The sequence below is a fragment of the Hemicordylus capensis genome, chromosome 4 (genome assembly GCF_027244095.1).
Source record: "Hemicordylus capensis ecotype Gifberg chromosome 4, rHemCap1.1.pri, whole genome shotgun sequence".
NCBI classification, from domain to species: domain Eukaryota; kingdom Metazoa; phylum Chordata; class Lepidosauria; order Squamata; family Cordylidae; genus Hemicordylus; species Hemicordylus capensis.
The window spans coordinates 116,199,721-116,224,376 of NC_069660.1; the positions used below are offsets into that span (position 1 = coordinate 116,199,721).

The 24,656-nt window shown below is 39.5% G+C and overlaps 1 protein-coding gene across 29 annotated transcripts in view; it reads left to right on the forward strand.

Moving 5' to 3' along the window:
- The window catches only part of ADGRL2 (adhesion G protein-coupled receptor L2), a 269,111-nt gene that overhangs the window by 233,156 nt on the left and 11,299 nt on the right, over positions 1 to 24,656 (forward strand). For 15 of the 29 annotated variants that reach the window (XR_008320682.1, XM_053313455.1, XM_053313457.1 and 12 more), the window contains 7 exons: positions 546 to 766; positions 2,822 to 2,888; positions 16,852 to 16,943; positions 18,005 to 18,049; positions 18,339 to 18,365; positions 19,065 to 19,233; positions 23,949 to 24,077. Coding sequence is in view for 28 of the 29 variants with exons in the window: in XM_053313455.1 (XP_053169430.1) it covers positions 546 to 766; positions 2,822 to 2,888; positions 16,852 to 16,943; positions 18,005 to 18,049; positions 18,339 to 18,365; positions 19,065 to 19,233; positions 23,949 to 24,077 (750 nt within the window). In the remaining variant the exon portion in view is untranslated. The remainder of the gene's footprint in view (positions 1 to 545; positions 767 to 2,821; positions 2,889 to 16,851; positions 16,944 to 18,004; positions 18,050 to 18,338; positions 18,366 to 19,064; positions 19,234 to 23,948; positions 24,078 to 24,656) is intronic. The other 14 variants (XM_053313461.1, XM_053313466.1, XM_053313444.1 and 11 more) reach the window with 2 other exon arrangements.

Sequence of the window (24,656 nt, forward strand, 5' to 3'; positions counted from 1 at the left end):
ACACTCAGCTATAATGGAGAGAATGTAACTTGGCTAGTGATATGACAGCAGATCTTCCTAAAAATAGAAAAGCAACGATATTTGATATTAAGGGAAATAGAATATTCTGACAGTGGCATAAGAATTTTCAGCAGAAGGTATAAATAATACATCTAGTAGCAGTGTCTCTTTATCTTCCCTGTACCAAGTCATCTGCAATATAAGCCTTACAGCAGAGTGTTAACATTTCACTACCAAAAATTAATGGACTGCTTTCCACACTTGATATTCCATTACGTTGAAGAATGCTAATAGGCACATATTTTCCATATCTTAGCTCATAGAGTACAACAGAGGAGATGCTGCAGTTACTAGGGATACAATAAAGTTTCAGCAGTTCTTAAATGTAAAAGAAAACTTGTTGAGGTTTGGATTGTTTTATGCTGTCAGTACACTCCAAGCTGTTATGGTTAGACTCACAATGTTTCATATTCTGGTCCCATCAGATTAGAGAGGAAGGTCGAAGGAGTTGTAGTTTGTATTTTATTGTTTCTCTTTCTTTGCAGATTGCATGCCCAATATTTGCAGGCCTCTTACACTTTTTCTTCCTGGCAGCCTTTGCCTGGATGTGCCTAGAAGGGGTGCAACTCTATCTCATGTTAGTAGAAGTATTTGAAAGTGAATATTCTAGGAAGAAGTACTATTATGTTGCTGGCTACCTCTTCCCTGCCACTGTTGTTGGTGTCTCGGCAGCTATTGACTATACCAGCTATGGAACACAAAAAGCGTAAGTAATTGCTAGTGACCTGAGTGTTTTTCAAGTGAATAATTTTTTTTTAAGTGTGTGAGCTGTCAGAGAGTCCCTGACAGACTAAAATAGCATCTGAAAGCTTTATTGGTGAGAGAATAGCAATGCTGTGTGCAAATTCCAATCAGGTCTTTTGTAATTTTCTAGGTTCAGAGGATTTGTACTCTGGAGAGGCAGAGTCTAAATTATGGCCTTTCTTTTTAACACAAAAGATTGACCTGAAACAAATTGGAGAAAAAGTAAATAACTTTTGTGCCTCCAATGGATATTAAGTAAAGGGCGGGGGGTGGGGAGTGAAAAAAAAGAAAGAAAATTCTTCTCAACTTAAAATATCTGACTGGCTTAACCACCCAGTTTTAAGCTAATGCTTCATTTGAGCTCTGTGTTCAGCTGGCCCTCTAGCTAACTCTTTTTCTAGACAATGATAGTTCAGTATTTCTGCCCATATGTTTCACTTTGATAATATTTTATCATGCGGGAAAGAACAGGATTAAAATTAGCCACTGCCTTTTATTTATAAAAATAGAGATATTTATAGAAAGTGACAGAAGGTAGACGCTGAATATTTCTGAGGATTTATGTTGCTGGAGGCATAAATGTGCCTTCCAATAGTGCTTACTTTGTCCTTTGATGAAATTAGTTACAGTATGAGTAGATACAGTTGAATACAAGAAAGCTGCTTGATTTTGCTGTTGATGAAAGACAAATAAATGTGATTCAGCAGGGAGCTGTGGGTATATGTAAAGCGAATCACTAAGTGAAGTGAGTCCTGATAAGCTGATGCTTAATTTAGTTTAATACCATTTGTTTTTGTTTTGTTTTAACTATTCAATTCCCAGTTGAGGTCTGGAGCATTATATTTATATTTTGCTGTTCTGCAGCAAAACATGATATCTAATCATTTTCTGACTTGAACATTCCTTGGGAATTGGAATTTCTGCAGCTGATGGAAATTTAAAAGCAAATTTTGAATGTTACAAAAGACTGTGAGGGGAAAACACCACATTTATTCAGTGCCATGGCTCACAGGCCTATATGCAGAAAGAAATCATACTGTATATCATATATTCAAGGCCTGGTTCACAGTGTTATATCAAATGCTTAAGGCTATTCCCAAAGGAAGCAAAGTTGTTTAACCCAATGCCACGTTTAGAACATGTGATATGGCTTCTGATAGTGGCTATCTTCATACAGCAAGGCTTCAGCACAGGAAATTGACTTCATGCTATTGATCTTCAACTGTTGCTAAGGTCGCTTGACCCATGGCAGCACCATTCCTATTTACTCTTTAAAACTTGTTTAAGAGAAGCAGAAAGAAGGAAAGAGTAGGAGAAAGAGAAAGAAGAAGAAAACACAAACCTAGAGAAGCGAGGAAACAGGAAAAACAAAAAATTGGACATATACAGGGTCCTGTGTTCTAGATTGCAGTCTCAGGTCCAAAAAGTTAAAGGTGTACCAGTGGTGTACCTCACTGTTGTATTTTTTCTTTTTAAGGAGTAATGGTTGCTTTCAGTAGTGTGAAGAAAATCCTCTGATAGCAATGATTAGTGTTTCTAAAGACACGAACAGCACACAAAATTTGTGAAGAGCATCAATAAAATAGCTGTATGTTAGTAGATCCATGTTCTCGTGTAGGCTATTGACATTCACAAATACTTCATTTTTATTTCACCCTGAAAAAACTGTTCAAGGGTTGTTTTAATTATTGAGTTGCATGGATACCTGTGGAGCAGATTACTTCAGTACTCGTGCACATGAATGATTTAAATATATACCCATTTGGCCCTCCACGCATATCCAGCAATGTTTGGATTTAGCTTTGTGAAAAATAAGAAGGTTAGACAGCCAGTTATATATTTATTTGCAAGAACTGTTTCGTGTGGCACTCCACCATGTGGGCACTGCTAAAAAAAGGTTACATTGATGCTACAAAATGGCCATGTGAACACATCCTAGGGAGTGTTTTATACTTTTCATGGATAACATGGAACACATGCATAATTCATGGAATGTTTCTTATCTTTTCTGTGACAGGTGCTGGCTCAAGGTTGACAACTATTTTATCTGGAGTTTCATTGGGCCTGTGACCTTCATTATTCTGGTAAGTATATTTTCTCTCTCTTTTCTACCAGTATATCTCCCTCCCTCCCAGTTCACTATTTATTTATTTCAAAGGCAATGACCAAGCTATTATGAAAGCTACATAATGTTTGTCATATTTCTTTCTGCTGCGAGTGAGTGCACGTTGATCTGAGATGTTTTAATCAGGTCAAGAATTTCTTTAAAATAAATGAGGTGCATGTGTACAGCTGATCACATCACCCAGGTTCCACATGTATGGCTGAACAGACAGGCATCTTTGATAGATATGTTGTCCAGCTGTGATGATAAATTGTGTGTGTATATTTGTGTTAGGATTTTTACCTCTCCTTTCTGTATAAGTATATGCAAAGTGACTTATATTAAACTATTAAAAGCAATCAAAACAATAATAAGCCAGAAATATTAAGGGGGGTGGGGCTAACAAAGGGCCAGTGAGATAAATTAACCAGAGTAAAATTAGTTATAAATTGGAGTGTAAATTCACAAAAAACACCATTTTCCCCCTGCCTTCATGAAAACATTTGGGGATTCCTTTATTTCCCTCCTTGTTTCTGAGCCTTTCAAATGCATTGGACCTGTTCAGACAAGTGCCACCTAGCGCACACATGATAAACTGAAGAATCGCCTCTCTACACATGATTGATTGATTGATTGATTGATTTCTATACCGCCCTTCCAAAAATGGCTCAGGGCGGTTTACACAGAGGAAAAATAAATAAATAAGATGGATCCCTGTCCCCAAAGGGCTCACAATCTAAAAAGAAACATAAGATAGACACCGGCAACAGTAACTGGAGGTACTGTGCTGGTGGTGGATAGGGCCAGTTACTCTCCCCCCTGCTAAATAAAGAGAATCACCACTAGGGATGTGCATGGTCTGGAGCAGTCCGGACCAGCACCGAAGGGGGGCCTTTCTTTTAGGGCGGGGAGGGCTTGCTTACCCCTCCCGCCTCTTTGCCCCCGCCAGAGGCCGTATTGTACCTCGTAAATGGGCCGCTGGAAACCAGCCGCCCCCCCCCCCCGCAAGCGGATTAGGGCCAATAATTAGTAAGGTACTGCCGCCGTCCCGCCCTCCCTCCCCCCTCCCCCCGAGTGCTCACCACATTGTTTCCAAAAAAAGAGAGGAGCCCGCGAGCAGAGCTCCTCTCTCGGCAAAGTCTGTGGCCCAACTGGGGCCTGGGGCGCGCGCACGCGCGATACGACATCTAAAGGAACTTCCGCCAGAGGCCCGGTCATGAAATCATACATGATTGTGCCAAAGTCATCTTATTGTATAAGATATTCTATGAAATGTGCTGATACAAAATTAGTGAAGGAATTAATGTAGTATCAGTGTAGCCCAGCCTGATAAACTGCTGTGTGAATATGTTTAGCCCTGTGACCTAATGTAGGGTTGCCAGTGTTTATCCTCTGTGGCAAATGATTACCAGTTTTGTCCAAAGGAAGCAGTTGTTCTCAGTAAAACCATTTAGAATACAGAGGTAAGCCAATCTGATGAAATTGTTGTAGCTGGATCTGGTTGGTTTATTGATTTGACAGGCAAGAAATGAATCTAAAATAATAGAATTTTACTACTACCGCTACTACTATGAATATGTATATACCACTCTTCAATCAAAGTTATCAAAGTTATGAGCATTACATAGAAAAATAAATAATACATAAATAAGATGGTCCCCAGTCCCCAAAAGTGCTCACAATCTAAAAAGAAACATAAGGCAGATACCAGCAACACTCACTGGAGGGATACTGTGCTGGGATTGGATAGGGCTATTTTATTTTATTTTGTTTTATTTATTATTTCAGTGCTTTTTAGTCCAAGCATCCCTGCTCAGTGCAAGATGCTTTTAAGTTCTTGTGTGTTCTTAGGTTGTGTGTGTGTTCTTATTTTATATATCTTCGATTAAAAAAAATGTCCCACATCATTTTATAGTTGCAGCAGTATCAATACTATTCAAGGCTTTGTTGTCTTCTAAGCAGCTCTTCTCAGTGACATATCATCAGGGGCATTTTTTGCCAGATTAAGAGACTATAGGGCCATTCAAACGTCTGGTGGGGCAGGGGCTGACTGCTCCAACTCACCTCTCCCCTAGACAATCACAAGAAGCCTGCTTGCACCGTGATCCCAGACAATCTACACTGCAACATGCAGCGCAGCGCTCTGGAGGCCAGGATAACATGTCCAGGCCTCCAGAGATCCCACAAGGCACTCTTCCATGAGCATTTTATTTATTTATTTAGTACATTTATATACCCCCCAAAACCAAAGTCTCGGGGCATAATGCATTGACAGGATCCCCAGTCAGGCAGGCGCTCTAGGCTCCTGTCTCTGAGTCTCCTGAGGTTCTGTGGAGCCCAAGGAGACACACAAGCCAGGCCGCTTGGTTAAGGAGAGCCTCTTGTTCCCTTAACATTGGCTTAGAGCTGGGCTTGGGAGCTGGGTTAGGCTGGGTGGGAGTGCCGGGAACTACACAGAGCAGGCTAGGTTTCCCAAGTCTGGGCTAGGCACCTCGTGAGAACGGCCTATACCTTTATTTAAAAAGTAATTTTAAAAAACCTTTTTCAGTTCTTTGAGTGTTCTGTCAAGTACAAAAAGTGTGCATTATTATTACACATTATTACTTATTATTGTTGTTGTTATTACATAACAGATGGATTATTCAAATTACAAACAGTTCACAATTTCTGTGAAATGTTCCTTTTGGCTCCTCATTTCCTCAAGAATGATGACAACTTAAGAGCAAAGCTCATTTATTCATGGAAGTATAGTATAACTAGCAAAGATGTGACAAGATCTTCATCTTTACCTCTGCCTGACTTTTAACTTACCGTATTTTATGGACTATAAGACTCACTTTTTTCCTCGAAAAATATCCGCCAAAATTCAGGTGCGTCTTATATGTTTTAACAGTTTAATATGTTAAAACTCTGAAAAACTGGATTAAAATTAAGGTGCGTCTTATAGTCCGTAGTGTCTTATAGTCCGTAAAATACGGTATCATTTAAAATGGCAGCTTTTAATTCCATATATTTCTGTGCTGAGCAACTTGGAATTCAAAAGAGAAACACTATGGGTCATATGTTCCAGTTGATGGCTTTCCTCCCTCATGCTGTAGTTTTGTCATGTGTGCTTTGTAATGCATACTCTGGAACCTGGCCAGTCTTAGCCATGGCAACTTCCTTGCTTACCAAAATAGCAGAACATTCCTTCTAAATTGTGAGAGAGTTGGAAGAGTTGAGAGAATCTCATGTATTCTGATGCCACTGCTGTGGGTTTACACGTACAGGAGAACTAGGTTGATTGTACCATTTCAGCTTGGAGGTGATACCAATTGTGACTGCTCCCCATGTAAACAAATGTCCCTGCAATCTACCATGTAAAGGAGAAAGGTTTGATCCCTGCATACTATGGTTTGTTTTTGTTTTTTGTTTAAAAAAAAAATGAAGGGGAGGATAAAAATGGCACGCCCCACTCCTGCAGTCTAAGGTGGCACAGTCCATACCATCTCATTCTGCTGCGTGGACCAGGCCACTAATAAAGTGGCTGAAAATAATGTGTGAGCAGACTTCAGTCTTGACTGTGCAGTTCAGTGCACAGTACTCTAGTCTCTCCACTTGTTTTTGGTTTTTGTTGCTTTGTTGTTTTTAAAAAACCCTCCCAGCAGCATTATGTACTGTGAACAGTTCTTCATTCACGTCTCTCTCTTTAAATAGCAGTACACTTTGTGTGGGTCTTGGGCTTTGTTGTAGATATTGGTGTTTCCTCATAACCAGGTCAGAGTGAAAATCAGGGTGAGGGACATTTAATCATATTGACCATGTACAGTCAGAGTCTACTATTATTTACCGGCCATGACATTATTATCCTCCTGCAAATCATTTAGGCTGAGAAGTGAAAGGCCTTTGGGAGCAGTATTCCCAACTTCAAAAAATATGAAACAGCAGGTAGCAATCACTGCACAGTTCCTGGGAGTAATTCTTCTCTTGCAATTGCTTTGCCCTCTAATCGTCCCGACAAAAGGAAAGGAAGTGTAATGATTCAAGAACAGTGTTATGTGAACAGTGTAGCTGAAGAAAAGCCATGTGTGTACTAGATTGTGTATATACTGTCTGCAACCTTCACACATTTAGTGTTACATGCCTTCTAAAGACTTGATGATACTACAACCACCACCAACACTGCTGCTGCTGTCATTTAACAATTTATTTAACAACCAATGATGGACCACACATATAAATGGTATGAGTGGGGACCAGAATGTAACTTTCAGCCAGAAAACAGTAAGTCCAGCCACCTCCCCACCTCCCGCAAAAGTATGTCAGCTAAAGGGGGGGGAAAGCCATCATCTTGACTAAATTGCTTACTAAATTATTCCAGCAGGACTTCCATCCTGTTGAAATAAAGTAGTCCTTTGGAGTAACTCCTTAGTAGTACTACTGAGTAACTTAGTCTGGGTGCCAGTTATTGTTTCTTGCCCTGTGGACAATTGCAGAACGTGTGGGCTATTGACTACATGGTGCTGGGGTTTTTCCAGCACTAACTGATGAAACCTTTACATCCAGCAAAACAAGGGCGTGGGCAATCTTCCCAATGACCTTACCATTTCTCTCTTTAGGAAGACATGGGGTGGGCTTTTGAAGCATATCGGCTGACTTTCATTTCAGACTCCAGGCCTATGGGTACCAGGGTCATTATATCTATGAAAAATGCACATGTAAGTAATGAGCGGCAGAAAACCATTAGTATGCCTGAAATGGTTTAATGAAAGCTTGGATCATGACACGTCAGGAGCCGTTCTTATCATTTGGACAGCTCCATCTGCATCTTTAATAATTAATTAAGTTCAGTGAGAGTTCAGCTTGCACACTCATTTAGAAGCCTTCTTCAGAGAACACCTCTCTGGCTGCCAGTCCCAGAGAGAAATAGGCTTCTGCATGGCTAAGAGCAAAGATCTGGAGATACAAGAGCAATTTTAGAGCTGCATTTGCCAGGTAACAAAAGCTCCAGGGAGGACAAACAGGGTCAGAACATGTGCAGTTCAGCTAGGTTACTTCAGAGTGGTGTTTCTGTTCTTCTGTCTTATCATATCCATGTCACCACTTCAGGCTGTGTGGAATGAATTTTAAGCTGCTGCTAAGCTCAGGTGAACGTGATTCAATTGAGCAGGTTGATGGCTATGAAACAAATAGTGCACTCTTGTAAACTCTGGTCATAAAAGCCCGCATGTTGGCTTTTGTTTCCCTATATTTGTTCATACAATTCAAAATTGGTCAAAATTGGTTAGGTTGTCATGTAAACCATAGGAATTGCCTGTAGAAATACTCCTGACACATATATTTGAAATGATGTTCTATTTTATGAATGGGGCAATATGCTATCTTTAAAGAGGCACTGTTAGTTCCTCTCGGTGAAGCTGTTCATTCACATGCTACCAGGACATTGTTCACTTCCTGGCAATAAAATATGATATTTGAGTTTTATCTGCTAATCAAAACACTGGCAAAGCCTACCATTCTTAATAGGTATAATAGAGATTTCAAAAGCTTAAACATTGGTGCTGTGTTGTTATGCTGTCCAGGATAGCTCAACATTTATATTAACAATATCCTACATACATTAATTATAAGTACATAAATACATGAATATTTCCATTTATGTTCTACTTTTCAGTCTTTTGGTTCTTAAAACAGTGTACAGCAGTAAAACAATAAACCAGTGTCTGGTAGGAGCAGGTAGAAATGGAACAAATCTTTTGACCCCACTGTCATCTACACTATAGCTGATAATTTTACTGGAGAAGTTAGGGGTGGGTTTTTTTAGCCTTATGGTGCATATAGCACTGATAAAGCTAGGGGAACCTGGAACCTTACGCATGGTTCCTTATTCAACAAAGCATGTGCATGTAAAAACCTTATTCTGTATGCTTATGATTCTAGCCAGATTTGTATACAGATTTTACACAAGGGGGTACATTCAGATGAATGCTTGAAGACCATGGCCAGCATCCTGACTAAGACTGCACATGTGCTATGTGAGATGAGCCCGAGAGTGGAAAGCTTCTAATGATTCAGCTACAGTGATCATCCGAGGGTGGGGTTGAATTTAGGAACTCCCTTTTCCCTGAAATACATAAGTGCCCCTCAAACATATGTATGAGAAATCCTGCCCCTGTGTGAACATTGAGGCTACCACTGGTGGTGAAGCCTTCCACTGTATGGGTGCATCTTCTCGTAGGGTGCCAGCCAATAATTACAGAGGAAAGTCATGTAAAGAAAACTTATTATGGGTATAGCACTTTTGTACCTCTCATGAATTATCTTGTTATACTGAAGACAACTTTGTAAGCTAAGTAAGTATTATTAGCCACGCATTGTAGCTGGGGAGCTGAAGTTGAGAAAGAGTGGCTTGCCTAAGAACACCTGATGAGTTCATTACAGAGGTGAGATTCGCAGTCCTGATTCTAGGTACTAGTATTAGTACTGTGTTGTTATGCAGACCGGGATGTCTAAACATTGATATAAATGATATCCTACATACATTAAGAACCACCTAATGGGGCAGTGGGGAACTAACTTGCCTAGCGAGCAAGAGGTTGCCAGTTCAAATCCCCACTGGTATGTTTCCCAGGAGACACCTATATCGGGCAGCAGTTATATAGGAAGATGCTGAAAGGCATCATCTCATACTGCGTGGGAGATGGCAATGGTAAACCCCTCCTGTATTCTACCAAAGAAAACCACTTTGCTATGTGGTCGCCCAGAGTCGACACCAACGACAGCACAACTTTACATTCATTAAGTACATAAATAAATCAATATTTCCATTTAAGGAAATAAATCCTGAGCTCTCAAGAAGATATCACATCATAATTACATCAAAAGTAATTGTGGGAATTGGCGCTTATTCCACTTTTAGGCAAGGAAAGCTATAGCTTAAAATACATAATATACGGACCATGGCATTATCCAGATAATGTTTGTTGTTAGCTTTGTACAAGGCAGTTTGAATTCATTGCTAAGTTGCTGCATTAATAACTTTTAGGACATCCAATACTTAGTTACTGGGAATGTTCTATTTAAAATGTTCGTACATGAAGAAATTAAGCATTTAAACTGTCTTTTTAAAAAGCCCACTACAAACATAGATAATTAACAACCATTAGTAGAGTGGACAGTATGCAACGTTATATGCAACTTTATAGGTAATATTTTCCACAAAAACGGGAAGCATAAATCATTTATTGTAAGGCTACATTCTTTTTCAGCAAGTTCCCCTGCCCTTTGTACTTCCTGCATTACATAAAATTGCAAGCTGTCCAAGTCCTTTAATGCGTGAATTTATCCTGGAGAGCAACTTATTTTAAAAAGCTTCCTTTTTTCTCCTATGCCTGTAGATGAGGAATATAAAAGGAGATGCATCTTTCCAAAGGCTTGCTAACTGCCACATGGTATCCCCCCCTCCCTTTTTTTTAAAAGCAAAGATTGAATAAATTTCTAATACCTACCTAGATCATAGGCAAACCAGTATGTCTGAATATTGTTTTCAGATAGTGAACTACTGTTCTTTGATTTGCTGATGCTTTAAATTATATCATATTTCACAGAGATGTGGAGAACAAATATCATATGCTCTGTTGTCATAGTTACATTGTCTTGGAGCTGCAGTACTTCTCTGTATTCATAAAAAGACTTTCATTTTCACCTACCATTGTATTCAAGAACTTTATAAACCAAAACAAAACATGTTGTTGCTTGCTTGTTTGCTTATTTTAAATTCCATATTAAATGAAGGGTCAAAACATTTTGCTGCATTGGACTTACTTATTTTATGTTTATTATCCATAGATTCTACTGTGGGCTGATTCTTTTGGTGTTTTGAGCACTTTTTTAAATTCCCAGGAGCAATCTACTGGCATGAGTAGTATGCCGCTGTGGAATACTTGCAGACATTTGCTTCATAAATCATAGAGGTTTCCATAATTGAAATCCATGGATTCTTACTTAAAGTTTTACAGTTTATGCCTATGCTGATGTCAGTGAAAAACTAGTCAGAGTAAAATGTGATCTAGCACTGACTTATAGGTCAATCCTATGGTCCCACTTCACTGGCAATAACTTGTGTTAGCGTAGTCATGATCCTTAGCACTGTGAACAGCAAAGCAGAAAGCAAAACAAAACCTGTAGAAAAGCAAGAGAAAATGTAGCAATGGCCATTCCCTCAGAGCTCATCTGGCAACTCTGCCACATCCACTCTCACAGTATTGTGCACTGGCAATACTGTGAGTATTGTGCATTCCTACAGTACCCATTACAGAAAGCAGCTGTCTGTGTATGGCTAAAGCAGGAATAAAAGGATCATGCCATACTCCACACCTCTGCCAACTCCCAGGAAATGTATATTCTTCTCCCTTATCAGACGCCTCTACGGCCCTTACAAGCTACAAGGACAGCAAAGACAGCTATAGCCACTAGCACCAAGGCTTCTCTCAGACAGGGCCCTAACCCATGGCAGGCCAAGTTCATCAACCAGCATTCAGGAAACAACTGCTTTGTCAAGCACAAGGAGGGCTATTCCAGATTCAATCCTTGGCTATAAACTCACTGGAGAAAGTCACACAAATACACACATACACACAAACACACACACACACATACACATGGCCTTTCCATGAGGCAGGTAAGGCAGTTTCTTTGGGTGGGGTGGGGTTAGAGATGTGCACAAAACAGATTTTGTGTTTTGTTTCCAGCTTGAAACAAACCGCAAAATGGCCAGGTTGGGTTTCCAGCTCGGGAGATTTCATCAAAACGGCGGTTGAGCCGGCTGTTTTGATGAAACAACTCAAATGTTTCGAGTGCTTTGGCCATAGGGAGCAATGGGGGAAATTGTCATTGTTACCCATGGGTGGCTCCTAGGGATACCAAAGTGGGTTGTGTGGTAGGGCATGATGGGTGTTACCTACCACCCAACCCACAAAAGAAATGGGTAAGTAGGCAATTTTAAACAATTTTTTAACCTTTTCCCCAAACTCTCATAGGGAATGTTCTCGCCACCACTGCCTGGCTTAGTGGCATAGTCTGAAAGTGCTTGCATGCCATCACTGCTTCATTATACCAGCATTATCCATTAGAGAAAGGTCAGGACAACACTGAACTGTTAGAGCCTCCCCTCTGATGGTGCAAGACCAGAGACAAGGCCGTGTGTGGAGTGTGGAAAACCAATTGCATCCATCTGGTTGTGAGTCTGTTGTGAAGATATTCTGAGATGAGTGTAGAATAGGTTCCTGTCTCTTAACTCTAAGGGGAACAGAAGAACAGCTGACACAAATCATATTCAGGTGTGATTCCAAATATGTTGTATGCGAGTACAATAATTGAACGTCTGAATAGGGCTAGTCATAGCTTTTATTGAATCCGTGGTGAAATGAGGTTTGACAGCACCACAGAAACAGAGGGTGCTTTTATTCATGTAGGAATCTTTTATTCATGTAAGGCTCCTGTGGTTCCTAAAGCTGCATGAACGACTAGCGGTTTGACACACTATTACAGCCCCATGTTGGCTATGCAACACTTTTCCCATTATGACTGCTATGCATTTCTGAAAGGCACAGGAGCAAAAGAGGGAAAATGATGACAGCTTTACTGGTTTACACATGCCTCTGGTTTACACATGCTTCTGCAATTTCTAGTTTACACATGCCTCTGCCTAGTTCCCAGTAATCCTGTGATAGTGTCCCTGATGTTAGCATTTGGCAGTGATCTTGATGTCAACATTTATATCATCAATTTATCTGGGTTTATCAGAGTCTTAAAGCTTTAGGTTATTGGATTTTGATCTGCCATTTAATCTTTGTGCAGAATGCCCTTTTCTCAAAGTTCCTACTTGTTGCATGTGTTTTCTTGTAGTTCTGTACAGACAAAGTGATGTAGACCATGCCCTATGTCTTATATGCAAACTGTGTTCTCTTGCTGGGGCTTGTGCTGTGTCATGACCCCTAGCGAGCATAGGATCAGAATTAAGCGCTGCGTATTCCTTGCCATACTCTGCCTCTTCCCAGATTGTTCCTTTGCTGGTACTGCCTCACTTGCTTCAATTAAAATGTAGCATTACCAGGATAAATTCACTATTCCGCTGGAGCTTCTCATTCTGCCCAAGCAGCAAAATGTATTAGTGATCCTATCTCTGCGCAGTGGCCCTGACTCCAGCATAGAATTGCACTGTAAATTGGTTGTGGTTATCTAACTCGTATGATGTTATAGGACCATGATAATATTCAATTCAGTGAACAGACCAGAAGCTTTCCTTTATATCATATTTTAGATTGCTGGATACTTTCATGTCATTTTTGTTGTTGTCTGATTGCTGTTTCTAAAGTTGACCTTTTCAATGCTATTTTTCTATAAACAGAAACTTTTAAGTCCAAATTTATAGGGAAGTAGAAGGAAATTCTTTGACTACTTTTAATCTCTGGTGCAAGATCATGTAACTTAACCATGAGCAAGCTCAGCCAACATGATATTATTGAATGAAATACAACACTCTAATCATGGAGGAGAGCTTGTTGTCGAGTGAAATACAGCAGTTTAATCAGTCTGGCAGCTCCAAGGCCGTACAACCAAATTAGCCTTTAAATTCAGCATGCAAAAGACCTGAGAAACTTACTAAAACTATAACTCAGCGAGGGAGCTCTCTGAAAAGGTTACTTTACTGGTCGCCATCTTGCGCAGCCTCCAGAGGAGAAGTCGATGTTAAAATTGTAGTTCTGCATTGGACTTCTCATGATAAGTTATTGATCATTGGGATTGTGCTCATGTGGATAACAGTGAGGATATATAATTTGATGTGAATCAATCTCTTTGAATCTGGTTAGTTTCCTACAAGTTTACACCATCTTCATCAGTTTTATTATTATTTCTATCAATAGTAGTAGTAAATTTATTACGGTCCTTAGACCAGCTTAACATTTAAAGTAATACAATTATAATTTACAAAATATTCAAATTGCTAATACAAGCTCTACGAAGTTTGGATGCAACAAAACAGAACTTGGCCACATTTACAGAAGTAACAAGTTTAAAATTTGACAATAAAAAATCCAAATAAAATTAATCTGTATGACCAGGATGGTTCTTTAAGAGAGGAGCAATAAACTTAATGCGAGCATCCCTATAAAATTGACAATACAGAATAGCATGAAGAACTGACTCTATATCCCCTGAGCCACAAGGGCAACGACACAATGTGTATGGGACTCATTTATATTTCCCGTCTAGGAGTGCGGAGGGAAGGGCGTTCAAATGAGCAAGGGTCAATGCTCTCTTAAACTTAGATAAAAACATGTGATCTAAGTATTCAGCCGGTTTGTGGCTGAAATTTTGAGAGCCTATATAGATTCCCCTTGGTAGTTGAGCACACTACTCCTGCAGATCTATATCCAATAGTCATTGCCTAACAAAACATATCGCCTGATCTAAACCCCTCGCTATAAAGTCTTCTTGGGACGTGCCCAGTTGATGTAATTCCATTTTTAGAGCTATTTCCCATTTAGATGTAAAGCTGTCAATTAACACTAAAGGCTCTAAACTGACTGGCAAGAAAACCAAATGTAGCCTGAATTTAATTATACAAAGCCAGATTTTCAAGGTGGTAACCCCAACCTATCTGCGGAGAGCCACGTTAGCTGTGCCTCTGGTGGCTTGAAGGACAGTCCTTCAGAATTTAGTTTGGACTGCTTCTAAGATTGTAAAGTTATCAAAAGGCCCAATTTGTGTGCCATAAAGAATTTGAGGGTATATTTTAGCCTTCAATAATTTGACAGCCGCTGGGACAAAAAGAGCAATGATATCTTGTTCCACATATATAATCATTCTGGCTAATCCAAAAGGGGCCTCTTTTATCACATAATGAGGTTGTGCACACAACATCTTCTCTTGGAGCCAGGCAGGGATTGGGGTGGAGGCAGGATCGCTGCTGCCTTCCCCCACATGATGTGTGCCAAGGCCCTACTCACTGTACCACACTGGAAGATGAATACCACTGCAACAAGCATCGCAACATAAGAGAGACTGGGGGAAGGATGTCCAGCCTCTGGATATTCCACAATGTACCCCGCCCCCATGAGTCAGGCACTCTAGTGTGCATTCAGGTTCTGTGTGCGCTCAGGCTGTGTGCAGCACTCACATGACCAGGGTGCACTTGCTCCCTTAACCCTGGCTGAAGGCTGGAGTAAAACATTGGGGTCAGGATCAATCATGGTGCTCCACACGAACAGCCCAACCCAGGCTGGGCTACCCTAGCTTGGGTAGACTGAGAACAGCCTTAGTATTATTTTAACCCAGGAACACAAGTAAGGCTCATAGTACTACTTTCCTTTCTCAACAGCTATAAGAGACAGGAGTTTAGCACTTCCAACTTTAAGAACAAAAGACAATTTCCCAATTAGGGCAAAGGCACCTAGTGTTGTCACTAGATGTACACTCAACAAGGAGTTCTAGCCAGTCGTGGATCCCCAACTGGTGTATTTGTATGATAGATACATTTGTTGCATTCAAACTTTATACTTTTAGGGTACATCTGAAAATTTAATGTACATATTTAATTGTCATAAATCTGTTAGCTCGGCTCACCCAATAGGATTTACAACCCCCTTCAGCACTCCCCCTGTGAATTAACAGAAAGTAGCAGTGAAGCTACACAAAGGAAAATAAAAGGCTCACAAAGAAAATAGTAAATGAATTAAGTCCCCCTGAACTGAACTAGGTACCCCCTCTAACAATAACTGAGTAATAACTGAAAAGAAAACACAGAGCAAAGAATGAAAGAGCGAAGGACACCAGAAACAAGGAATTAACAGAACAACGCAGGAAAGCATAAACAAGAGCAAACTGGAATTTGGAAAAGTTAAAAATTCAGGATAGCGCACGGACTGTGGTCAGCGATGTTGCTAACAGCATCTGAGCAATTGACAGACTGCTAAATATATATGGTTCAAGAGAACCAGCAGCCAATCAGGCTTCCCTGAGTTAGCACTTCTGCTCCCTCTCTTGTTATCTCCTGCGCCTGCATGACTCCCACTGAGCTTGCCTCTTGGGACATCTTCTCAAGACAGGTGAAATTCCAGGCTCCTCCTCATCAGAAATCATGTCTGGCAGCTGTTCTGAATCCTCAGCTCCAGAGTCTGGTCTCCCTGCCCAATCCTGTTGCTGTGCCTCTGAGCCCTCACTAGCAGGCAAATCCTCCTGCTCTGACTCTTCTGAGTCAAAAGTCTGAGCCATGACATTAATGTACATATTTGTGATTATTAATGTACATATATGTGATAATGAAGTGGCTCAAAGGATAAACATTAAGCTATTTGCCTAAGGAAGTTTTATGTTAGACAATATGAAATAAGGAGAATCCAAGCCTAAATGTAATCTGCAGGAAAAATGAAGAAGAAAAAATACAAGATGTGCACTGAATGAGAAGAACTGGACTTTTGCCATTCTTAATCTAATCTTTAAAAAACATATTTTGCTATTTTTTTTACTTACAAACACACACACAGAGACACATATATAAACCTTACATATAATTTTTTACACATAGCTTCACATGAACAAACATAATTAAAAAGAAGTGTTCACCCTGTAACACATTGTACTTTGATAAGTTCATTAATCATATTATTTCCTTTCTCTGTCTATAATTCATACTTACTGCAGTCCGTTCAGCTTAGATTCATGTGCAATGATTGATAATGCATTATCAATATCCAATTACTTGGTTCCAGCACACCTTTGTATAGTTATATGCTTGATTTAATTTTTATTTGCAGCGGCTTCTAAGAATTAAGAGAATGTCCTGTCACCAGTCCACAAAATAGAATGGAAAATAACTTTTTTCATTTTTGTTTAGTCTACCATCATTATTTCTCAACTTTTTACTTGAAGTAGTTTAATTTCATTGGTATCTGTTTTGACAGCTGAATCTTATCTTCTTGGTGATCACACTGTGCAAAATGGTGAAGCACTCAAACACTTTGAAACCAGACTCTAGCAGGTTGGAAAACATTAAGTAAGTGCTTTGTGTTCATATCCAAAGAACTATGATTATTTTCTGATTGCTCGAACTGATTGAAAAACCCCATCCATTAAGAACACATGGTTTTGTCTCCCGGCAACCATAGATGTCAATTAGAAGTCCTGCTTTCGTCACTTTTTTTGCTGTAATGTCACAGGCGAGGTTCAAAATTTAAAGAAAACACAACAACTTGTGCCTGGAATGACTGCCCATAAATTGTTTTGATGCCTTTGCTGAAATTCTAGTGCAATGTAGTAATTTCATTTGCATTTTAAACATAATTTCAAATGATGTTCCTCTTTCCATGGCTGATGTTCTGCAGGGTTTGTTTAGTTAACTTATTCTGGGCAGCTAGGGATTCTCAGCAGTTTTCTCTCCCATAATCTCATACCCTTAAGAGAATGTGCTCATATTACTATTGTTATCTTGATTATCTGTTGCTTTTCATGCTAATTTAATAAATCTTTACTTTTATCCTGGTGCGATATGAGAGTCACAGTGTTACTTTTCTGGGGAGTAGAAAAATGTGTCAAATTAATTAATGAAAATCTTACAGCGGTGGATCACACACTAGGTCAGAGGGAAGCAACGTAAGGGTCTATCCCCACCTCAGGCCCGTGCTGCCTTTTTGAGTGTAAAGGGGAGGAATCACTTTTCTGGTGGGAAAGCTATGAATAAAATCCGTAGGCCTTGCATTGCCTACCCCTGTTTTTCTATATACTGTTGCTTCAGACTGAATTGTTTTGCCAGACTGGCTTTGGAGGGACAGACATTTTTGATAATAAGGGCCCTACATAGAAGTAAATTCCATTAAGATCACTGGGAGACATTCAAGTAAAATGCCAGTAGCACCAGAGTGCAGAATCATCTTTGAAAATAGAAAATTGCCAAGGCAGATTTGCACTAAGGCTAACATTACAAACTAGATGTTATTTAGATAGGTCACAGTATCAGCTTCATTGCATGTTGCATGTTAAGAGAGAGAGAGAGCTAATCTTTAGCATCTCTCTCTTTTCTTCCCTTTCTTCTTCTTTCTGTCTTCTCATCCACACCAGTAATTACCGTGTTTGTGATGGCTACTATAATACGGACTTACCTGGGTAAGATAGAACCCTACATTAACAAATTTGAAGCATGACTTTAAAAAAAAAACAACTTTGCAAATTTGGACAATTTTGTAGATTGTCTAATTTTAATTAACAACTTCTGAAATATCTAATTTGCTAAACTATTTCAGCTATTATATGCCTTTTATTATTTTAAACTGCTTGCGTCTGCACTTTGAATTTTCTAATTTTTGTATAAAATTACTAAAATGCTTTCTTATTAATTTCAATTTAAATTCTGTCTAATAATTTTGTTTCTCTTTCTGCTTATAATGCTTTCTAGCTATGAAGATAATAAGCCATTTATCAAGTAAGATCATTAGTTAGATGTGGAATGCACTGAATAAAACCCCTTTTCCCTTCATTCTGTGCTGTTCTCTGCAATTTTTTTTCCTGAAACTATTCATGTTGAAATATCCTTTAAAGACTTTCTTTTGTGGATAAATCCATATATTTGTCACATTTCAGCAAGGCACTTTCACATGAAAGTTAGATCATCTAGCATCAGTTTAGTTGAGCTTATCAGATACATTAAGCTTTAGGTTATCGGCTTTTGATCTGCCATTTAACCTTTGTGTATATGTGTTATTTTTGTATGTGTGTATGTCAGATGCAAGCACAGTTGCTAAAATATGGGCCTCAATTAACAGTTAAACTAGACTTTTAAATCTTATTTGTAAGAAAAGAAACCACAGATAAAGCAAAGGGGTTGTTGGGTTTTTTACTACACCTTTGCATTTCAAAATCTTTGTGACTTCTTTTTGTTTGCAGTCTTGAGTCACAAAAAGGTCATATCTATACCACTGCTGTTTTCATTGGAGACTTATAGTACCAAATGGAATTGTTCCTTTTTCAGTAAATGTTAAAGCCAATAATTTTTTTTTTTACATTTGAATACGAACCAATAAAAATCAAACTCAGGAAGACAAATGTTAATAAGTAAGTTTACTGTGTGCCTTTAAAAAAAAAAAAAAAGAATCGTGTTACTAAAATTAACTTTCTTTTTCAGGTCCTGGGCCCTAGGTGCTTTTGCTCTCCTGTGTCTTCTTGGCCTAACGTGGTCTTTTGGCCTGCTTTTTGTCAACGAGGAGACAATTGTGATGGCATACCTCTTCACAGTTTTTAATGCTTTCCAAGGAATGTTTATTTTCATCTTTCACTGTGCGCTCCAAAAGAAAGTGAGTCATTGTGATATACATATTCTCTGTATACATATTCTCAAAATATCTTAAATATTAAAAAATCTGTTGCTATCAAATAGATAGGGGGGACTGGTGTTCTGTTTTCTACCATTTTTCCACATTCTTTTGAACACTTGTACCATTGCATTAAGCAAGTTTAACTGAACGTGCTTATTCTGAAGTGACTTTCCCCCATCAATCTATGTTCTTGTGATAGTGTTCCAAGGACAGCGGTAAATCAGAAAGTAAGCACATGCTGACAATTGTGGTTCATTGTTCCCATGTTGCTGTGGAGAGGATTAGTTGCTTAATATAGTAGTAATAGTAGCTAACTAGCTAAGCCACATTAGCTGCTTATTACAGTAGTAGTAGTAGCAGCAGCGGTATCAGTAGTATCAGCAACAGCAGCTTAGCCACAGAGGCACTTCACACCATTGGTGTGAAGCGCCGTTAGTGTTAGTGCGGGAAGAGCGGGCTTAGCCAACTCACTCCGCACACAGGCAGAGAGCCGTCCCTGGACGGCCGGATCAGCCACCTACACCATTGCCGGCTCCATCTTGAAAGTTCCAGAATGCCCCGCAAGCTTGAGAGGCTACTTGCAGCCTCCCAGTCGGGGCTTTTCTCGTGTGTCGGCACACACCGCAGCAACACACGAGCAAAAAAATGTGGTTAACGGAGCGCTCGTTCCGTTAACCTCATTTAGGGGGAGGGGGACTTAGGCGAGCTAGTCGCCTGGGAACCATCGGACTCGCCCATGAGCCCAATAGTTCCTACGCTGGGTAGAAAGCAGGCTAGGCTCCCTTGGCCCGCTTTCTACCGCTCGTGGGAATAGCTCCACAGTGTGCTATAAGTCTAGTTTTAAAAGAGAGCAGTAAAATACATGATAGAGCTCTTCTCACAATCAGTGGTATTAGGTATTCAGCGTTTTAATAGAATATTTTTAAAATCAAATTGCCATTAGCAAATTGGGACTTGTAATATTGAAATAAATATTGCAATTCCAGATTCTAAGGATATTTCATTACCATTTGATTGAAGGCATGCTAAATTATGTGACATATTTTGGCTGTTTTTGTTGCAAGTGTTGCATAAGAAGTAATAGTTTGTATTTAACACTAATTTGCCATTTCAGATTTTTTGTTTTAACAGTTGTCATGCCCTCCTCTTTGTTTGTGCATGGCATCTTTTATGCAGATTTTTACAAGGTTGCGATTCATTCTTGATAATCTCTAGAGGAACATCTGAAATATTTTTTTAAATGGATTTTTTTTCCAGATAGTCAGTCTTTCCTTATGTTCTGATTCTAAAGAACATGCAAATTATTCATTATATCCAGAACACTATAAAATGCTGTATTAAAAATAATAAAATCCAAAGGCTCACTGCTTTTTTATTTTTTATTAGAATCATGCATTGTTTTCTATTAAGTGAAGTCAGCAGAATGCAAGATTAAAGTGCCAGTCAAGTGTGGAAATACCTTAAACTAGCACAAGGTGATTCATACCTGAAATAACATTCAGGTTGCCATTTAAGGTTTTAAAGTCTCAGTAGATAGCATCCTACCTCTGTATACATAGCTAATACAGTCTTTTTATTCTGTTATTACTAGTTGGTCACTAAATTGAACAGAGAAATAGAACTGTGAAAGTGAAAACTATTATGTTTCCAGTCCTGACAAGATGATAGTGCTGTTACTTCCTTCAGTTTTGAACAAGCTATAATTTAGAAATAATGACAGTGGAATGTGCAGCATCGACAGATAATGTACATTCACAGCAGTATAGACATTAGGCAAAATCAGCCTCAGGGAGTGGTACTTGGGCAAAAAAAAAAGTTTCTGGTCACACTTTTACGGTGTTCAAAACAGTTAAAATCCTTTACACTCTAGATACTTATTTTCCCAAGATGTTTGTCTTATTGATTACTATAAAGCTTTATTTTCAGCTATATTTATTATATTACCTATATTAAATACAGTTTATATAGTATTGTATTCCCCACAAAAACTAAATCCCACATATGTTGCTTGAAATCAGTAGTCTTAATCCCAAGTAAAAGGGTCTAGGATTCTAGCCTGTATGTATATACATGTTGAAAATGCAGGCTTAGTTAAATATAATGGATTGCTTCCTTTGCTTGAAGGTTAACACAGTTATATCATGTGGGTAGTATTTAAGGCATTCAGTCACACCCTTGAACATTATGGATTGAGAATATGGTCTTATGTGAGGGAAACAGGAATATTTTATACGAGGACATCAGTGTGAACCTTTTGAGCAAACAACTTCTTTTTGCACACTGATTACAGACTAATTTGCATACAGTTTTTGTGGTATCTTACTTACTTTATTTATTTATTTATTTTATTTCTGTACCGCCCTTCCCAAAATGGGTCAGGGTGGTTTACACAGTGAAATAATAAATAAATGATGGCGCCCTGTCCCCAAAGGGCTCACAATCTAAAAAGAAACATAAGATAGACACCAGCAACAGTCACTGGAGGTCCTGTGCTGGGGGTGGATAGGGCCAGTTACTCTCCCTCTGCTAAATAAAGAGAATCACCACGGTAAAAGGTGCCTCTTTGCCAAGTTAGCAAGGATGAATGGACAAATTGGGAAATGCTGTTAGACACTGAAATGGACAGGCATCAAACTTGAGTTTCAATTTTTTTTTAATAGTTTCTTTTTAAAAGCTTTTTGTCAAGCTTTCTCAGCTTTAACAGTCCAATGATAGTTTTTTACCCATTTTATTTAGAAGTTCTTCTACTACCATATAGTAATAAAACGCCTGCTGTTGAAGGATCAGTAGCATTGGCAGACCACTTTGGATAGTGAAAGGAGGCTTGGGTCCTTTGTGACTGGTGCCCAGCTGCCTTCCCAGCTCTCACTTGACTGGGAAGACCAACAGGTCTGCTTTGCCTTGGCTAGCTAAGAGGGCATACTAGAGCATGCCACAGAATTCTTCACAGTTTCTGGTGGAATACAAGGAGCCAGTTAAGGCAGCAGCTATGGAAGTGCCTCTAATTCGAGATGCTGAAACGCTTCGAGCTGCCCCAGCCAAGGGGGGCAAACAAGCAGTTTAAAAGGAGGAAGGCAGGTCTTACCTGCCCGTCCATTCCTCCTCCACTGCCCCACAGCAGCACTGTCAGTATTAATCGCCGTAATGCAAGGCTGCTCCTAGCAGCCCGCGGGCGGTGACAACACATACATGGCATCTGTGCATGCATGGATGCCATTTGGGTGGTCAGTATGGTATTGCTAACCATGCAAATGGCATCCGCACCTGTGTTTAATACCAACTGTGATGCAGCGGGGAGTGGCAGAGGAGCAACAATGGGGCAGGTAAGAACTGCCTTCCTCCTTTTAAAGTGCTCACTCTCCGCCCTCCCTCCCGATAGGCACATTGTGCACATCCCTAGCAGCAGCAACTACACATTCAGATTGTCAAGATAACAGTGAATATACCCCAGCATGCAAATTACATGGGATTACAATTACATTTGTTATTTAGTTCTTTCTCTAGTTTTCTTCAAGCCCAGTATAGAGTTAATTGGGAAAGGAGAAATTATGGGGCGTGAGGAAAGAGGGCACTATGTTCTGCATCCAAGATGGCTTGTGGCCAGTTAAGGATGTGAAGGGCCACCTTCTCTTCCCTGACTGTTCCAGTCTGTGGCTGCTGAATGAGGAAGGGCTGGGGCTAGATCTCATTCTGCAGGGGGTGTTGGTTGTGGCTGGAAGCTAGGGTTAAACTGCTGAGAGGCTCAGCCTTTTAGCCTACCGTACCTCTGTTCATTTCAAGGGCACACTGGAGCAGAATTAGGAGACGGACAGGAAGGACTGCCTTTAATATTAATTATTATAATATATCCATATATGTTTATGCTACTTTTTTTAAAAAAAGTTCACAAAGTGGTTTACATAGCAAAAGGAATGAAAACATAGTTCCCTTCTCCAGAAAGGAACACAAGAGATACACCTGCAACGACCATTGGTAGGGATGCTGTGCTGAGCTCAAACATATACAGTACCATGTGATCATGGTACTGAACAAATCAAACATGTACAGTACCATGTGAGAGCATCTTGGGTGGTGGGGGGGGGGAGAAATGCTGAGTAAATAACTGTTTTAAGGTGGCCAATGCAAATTAGAATTAGTAAATAATAAATCAAAACTAACTTTGGGATTTTAAATTTTTCTTTCCTATAGGTAGAAAGGCTGTTTGCAGCCATTCAGTTCAGCTTTGATTATTTGATATTCTGTTGTATGATCACATTACTTAGAACAGTTGTCAATGTATCAGTGGACAAGACATACCTAGATAGTGTTGGTATTCAGTTGCAACCAGAAGCAGCAAGTGTGGAATAAATATTCATTAGTTAGTAACTCAAAAAGAGGTTTTCACAGCCACAAAGATGATTCTTTTTCATTCAGTCAAAAGTGAGGGAATAGGCTGGGCACATATGGTTAGTTAGAGACTTAAAGTTCTATCAGGACAGCTCTTATCCACTAGTTCACATTCGTACTCAAGAGAGTACTAATAATCTAGGTAGCACTATTCATATTGGATAGTTTAACTGAGAATCTATAATTTTTAAAAGCTGTGCTACACCATTGTTATCGGAGTCAGATCTTTGAACCAGGGCAGGCTGGAACTAGAACTTTTTTAAAAAAATGAATGATGTATATTAATGACCACTATTGTTCATGTATAGGTGCGTAAGGAATATGGCAAATGCTTCAGACATTCCTATTGCTGTGGAGGATTGCCAACAGAGAGCCCACACAGTTCAGTAAAGGCATCAACTACAAGAACTAGTGCTCGCTATTCCTCTGGCACTCAGGTAACGAACATTTTGACAGCACCTTTTAATGACAGCATCTTTTAATTAACCTTGCTTATAAAAAGCCCACTGAGATGTGTTCCATTCAGATGCACTAAGTGTGTTCTCATTATAACAGCCCTGATGACAATTGCATGTTTTTAATGTACTGAGCTGGTTGCTAACATTTCTCCAAGCCTGGAATTAACTGTGGGTAGCTTGTTTTTGTTTGTTTGTTTAATGGACTGTTGGTCCATATATAGAATTAGGGCCACTTCTCAGTCCTGACTGGAGAATGACTGTGAGGCACATGACTTGGTAAGGTGAATAGTCAGCTGTGAGCCTGAGACATGAGTTAAGCCAGTTCAGGGAGGCTTGCTAAATGCATGTTTCCCATCTGAACACATTCTAAAGTCGAACATCTCTGGCCATTTTCGGTAAACTTTCTATATGCATATATGGCTACACACTGGAAGGATAGCATAAAGAAGACCCTTCGTTGGAGTGTGGTTTTAACAAGAGCACGACTGTGTTTCAGTAGAATGTCTCCTTTCCTGAAAAATAAGTCCAAAGGTTAACTTTGTGTTATCCTATAGCTGA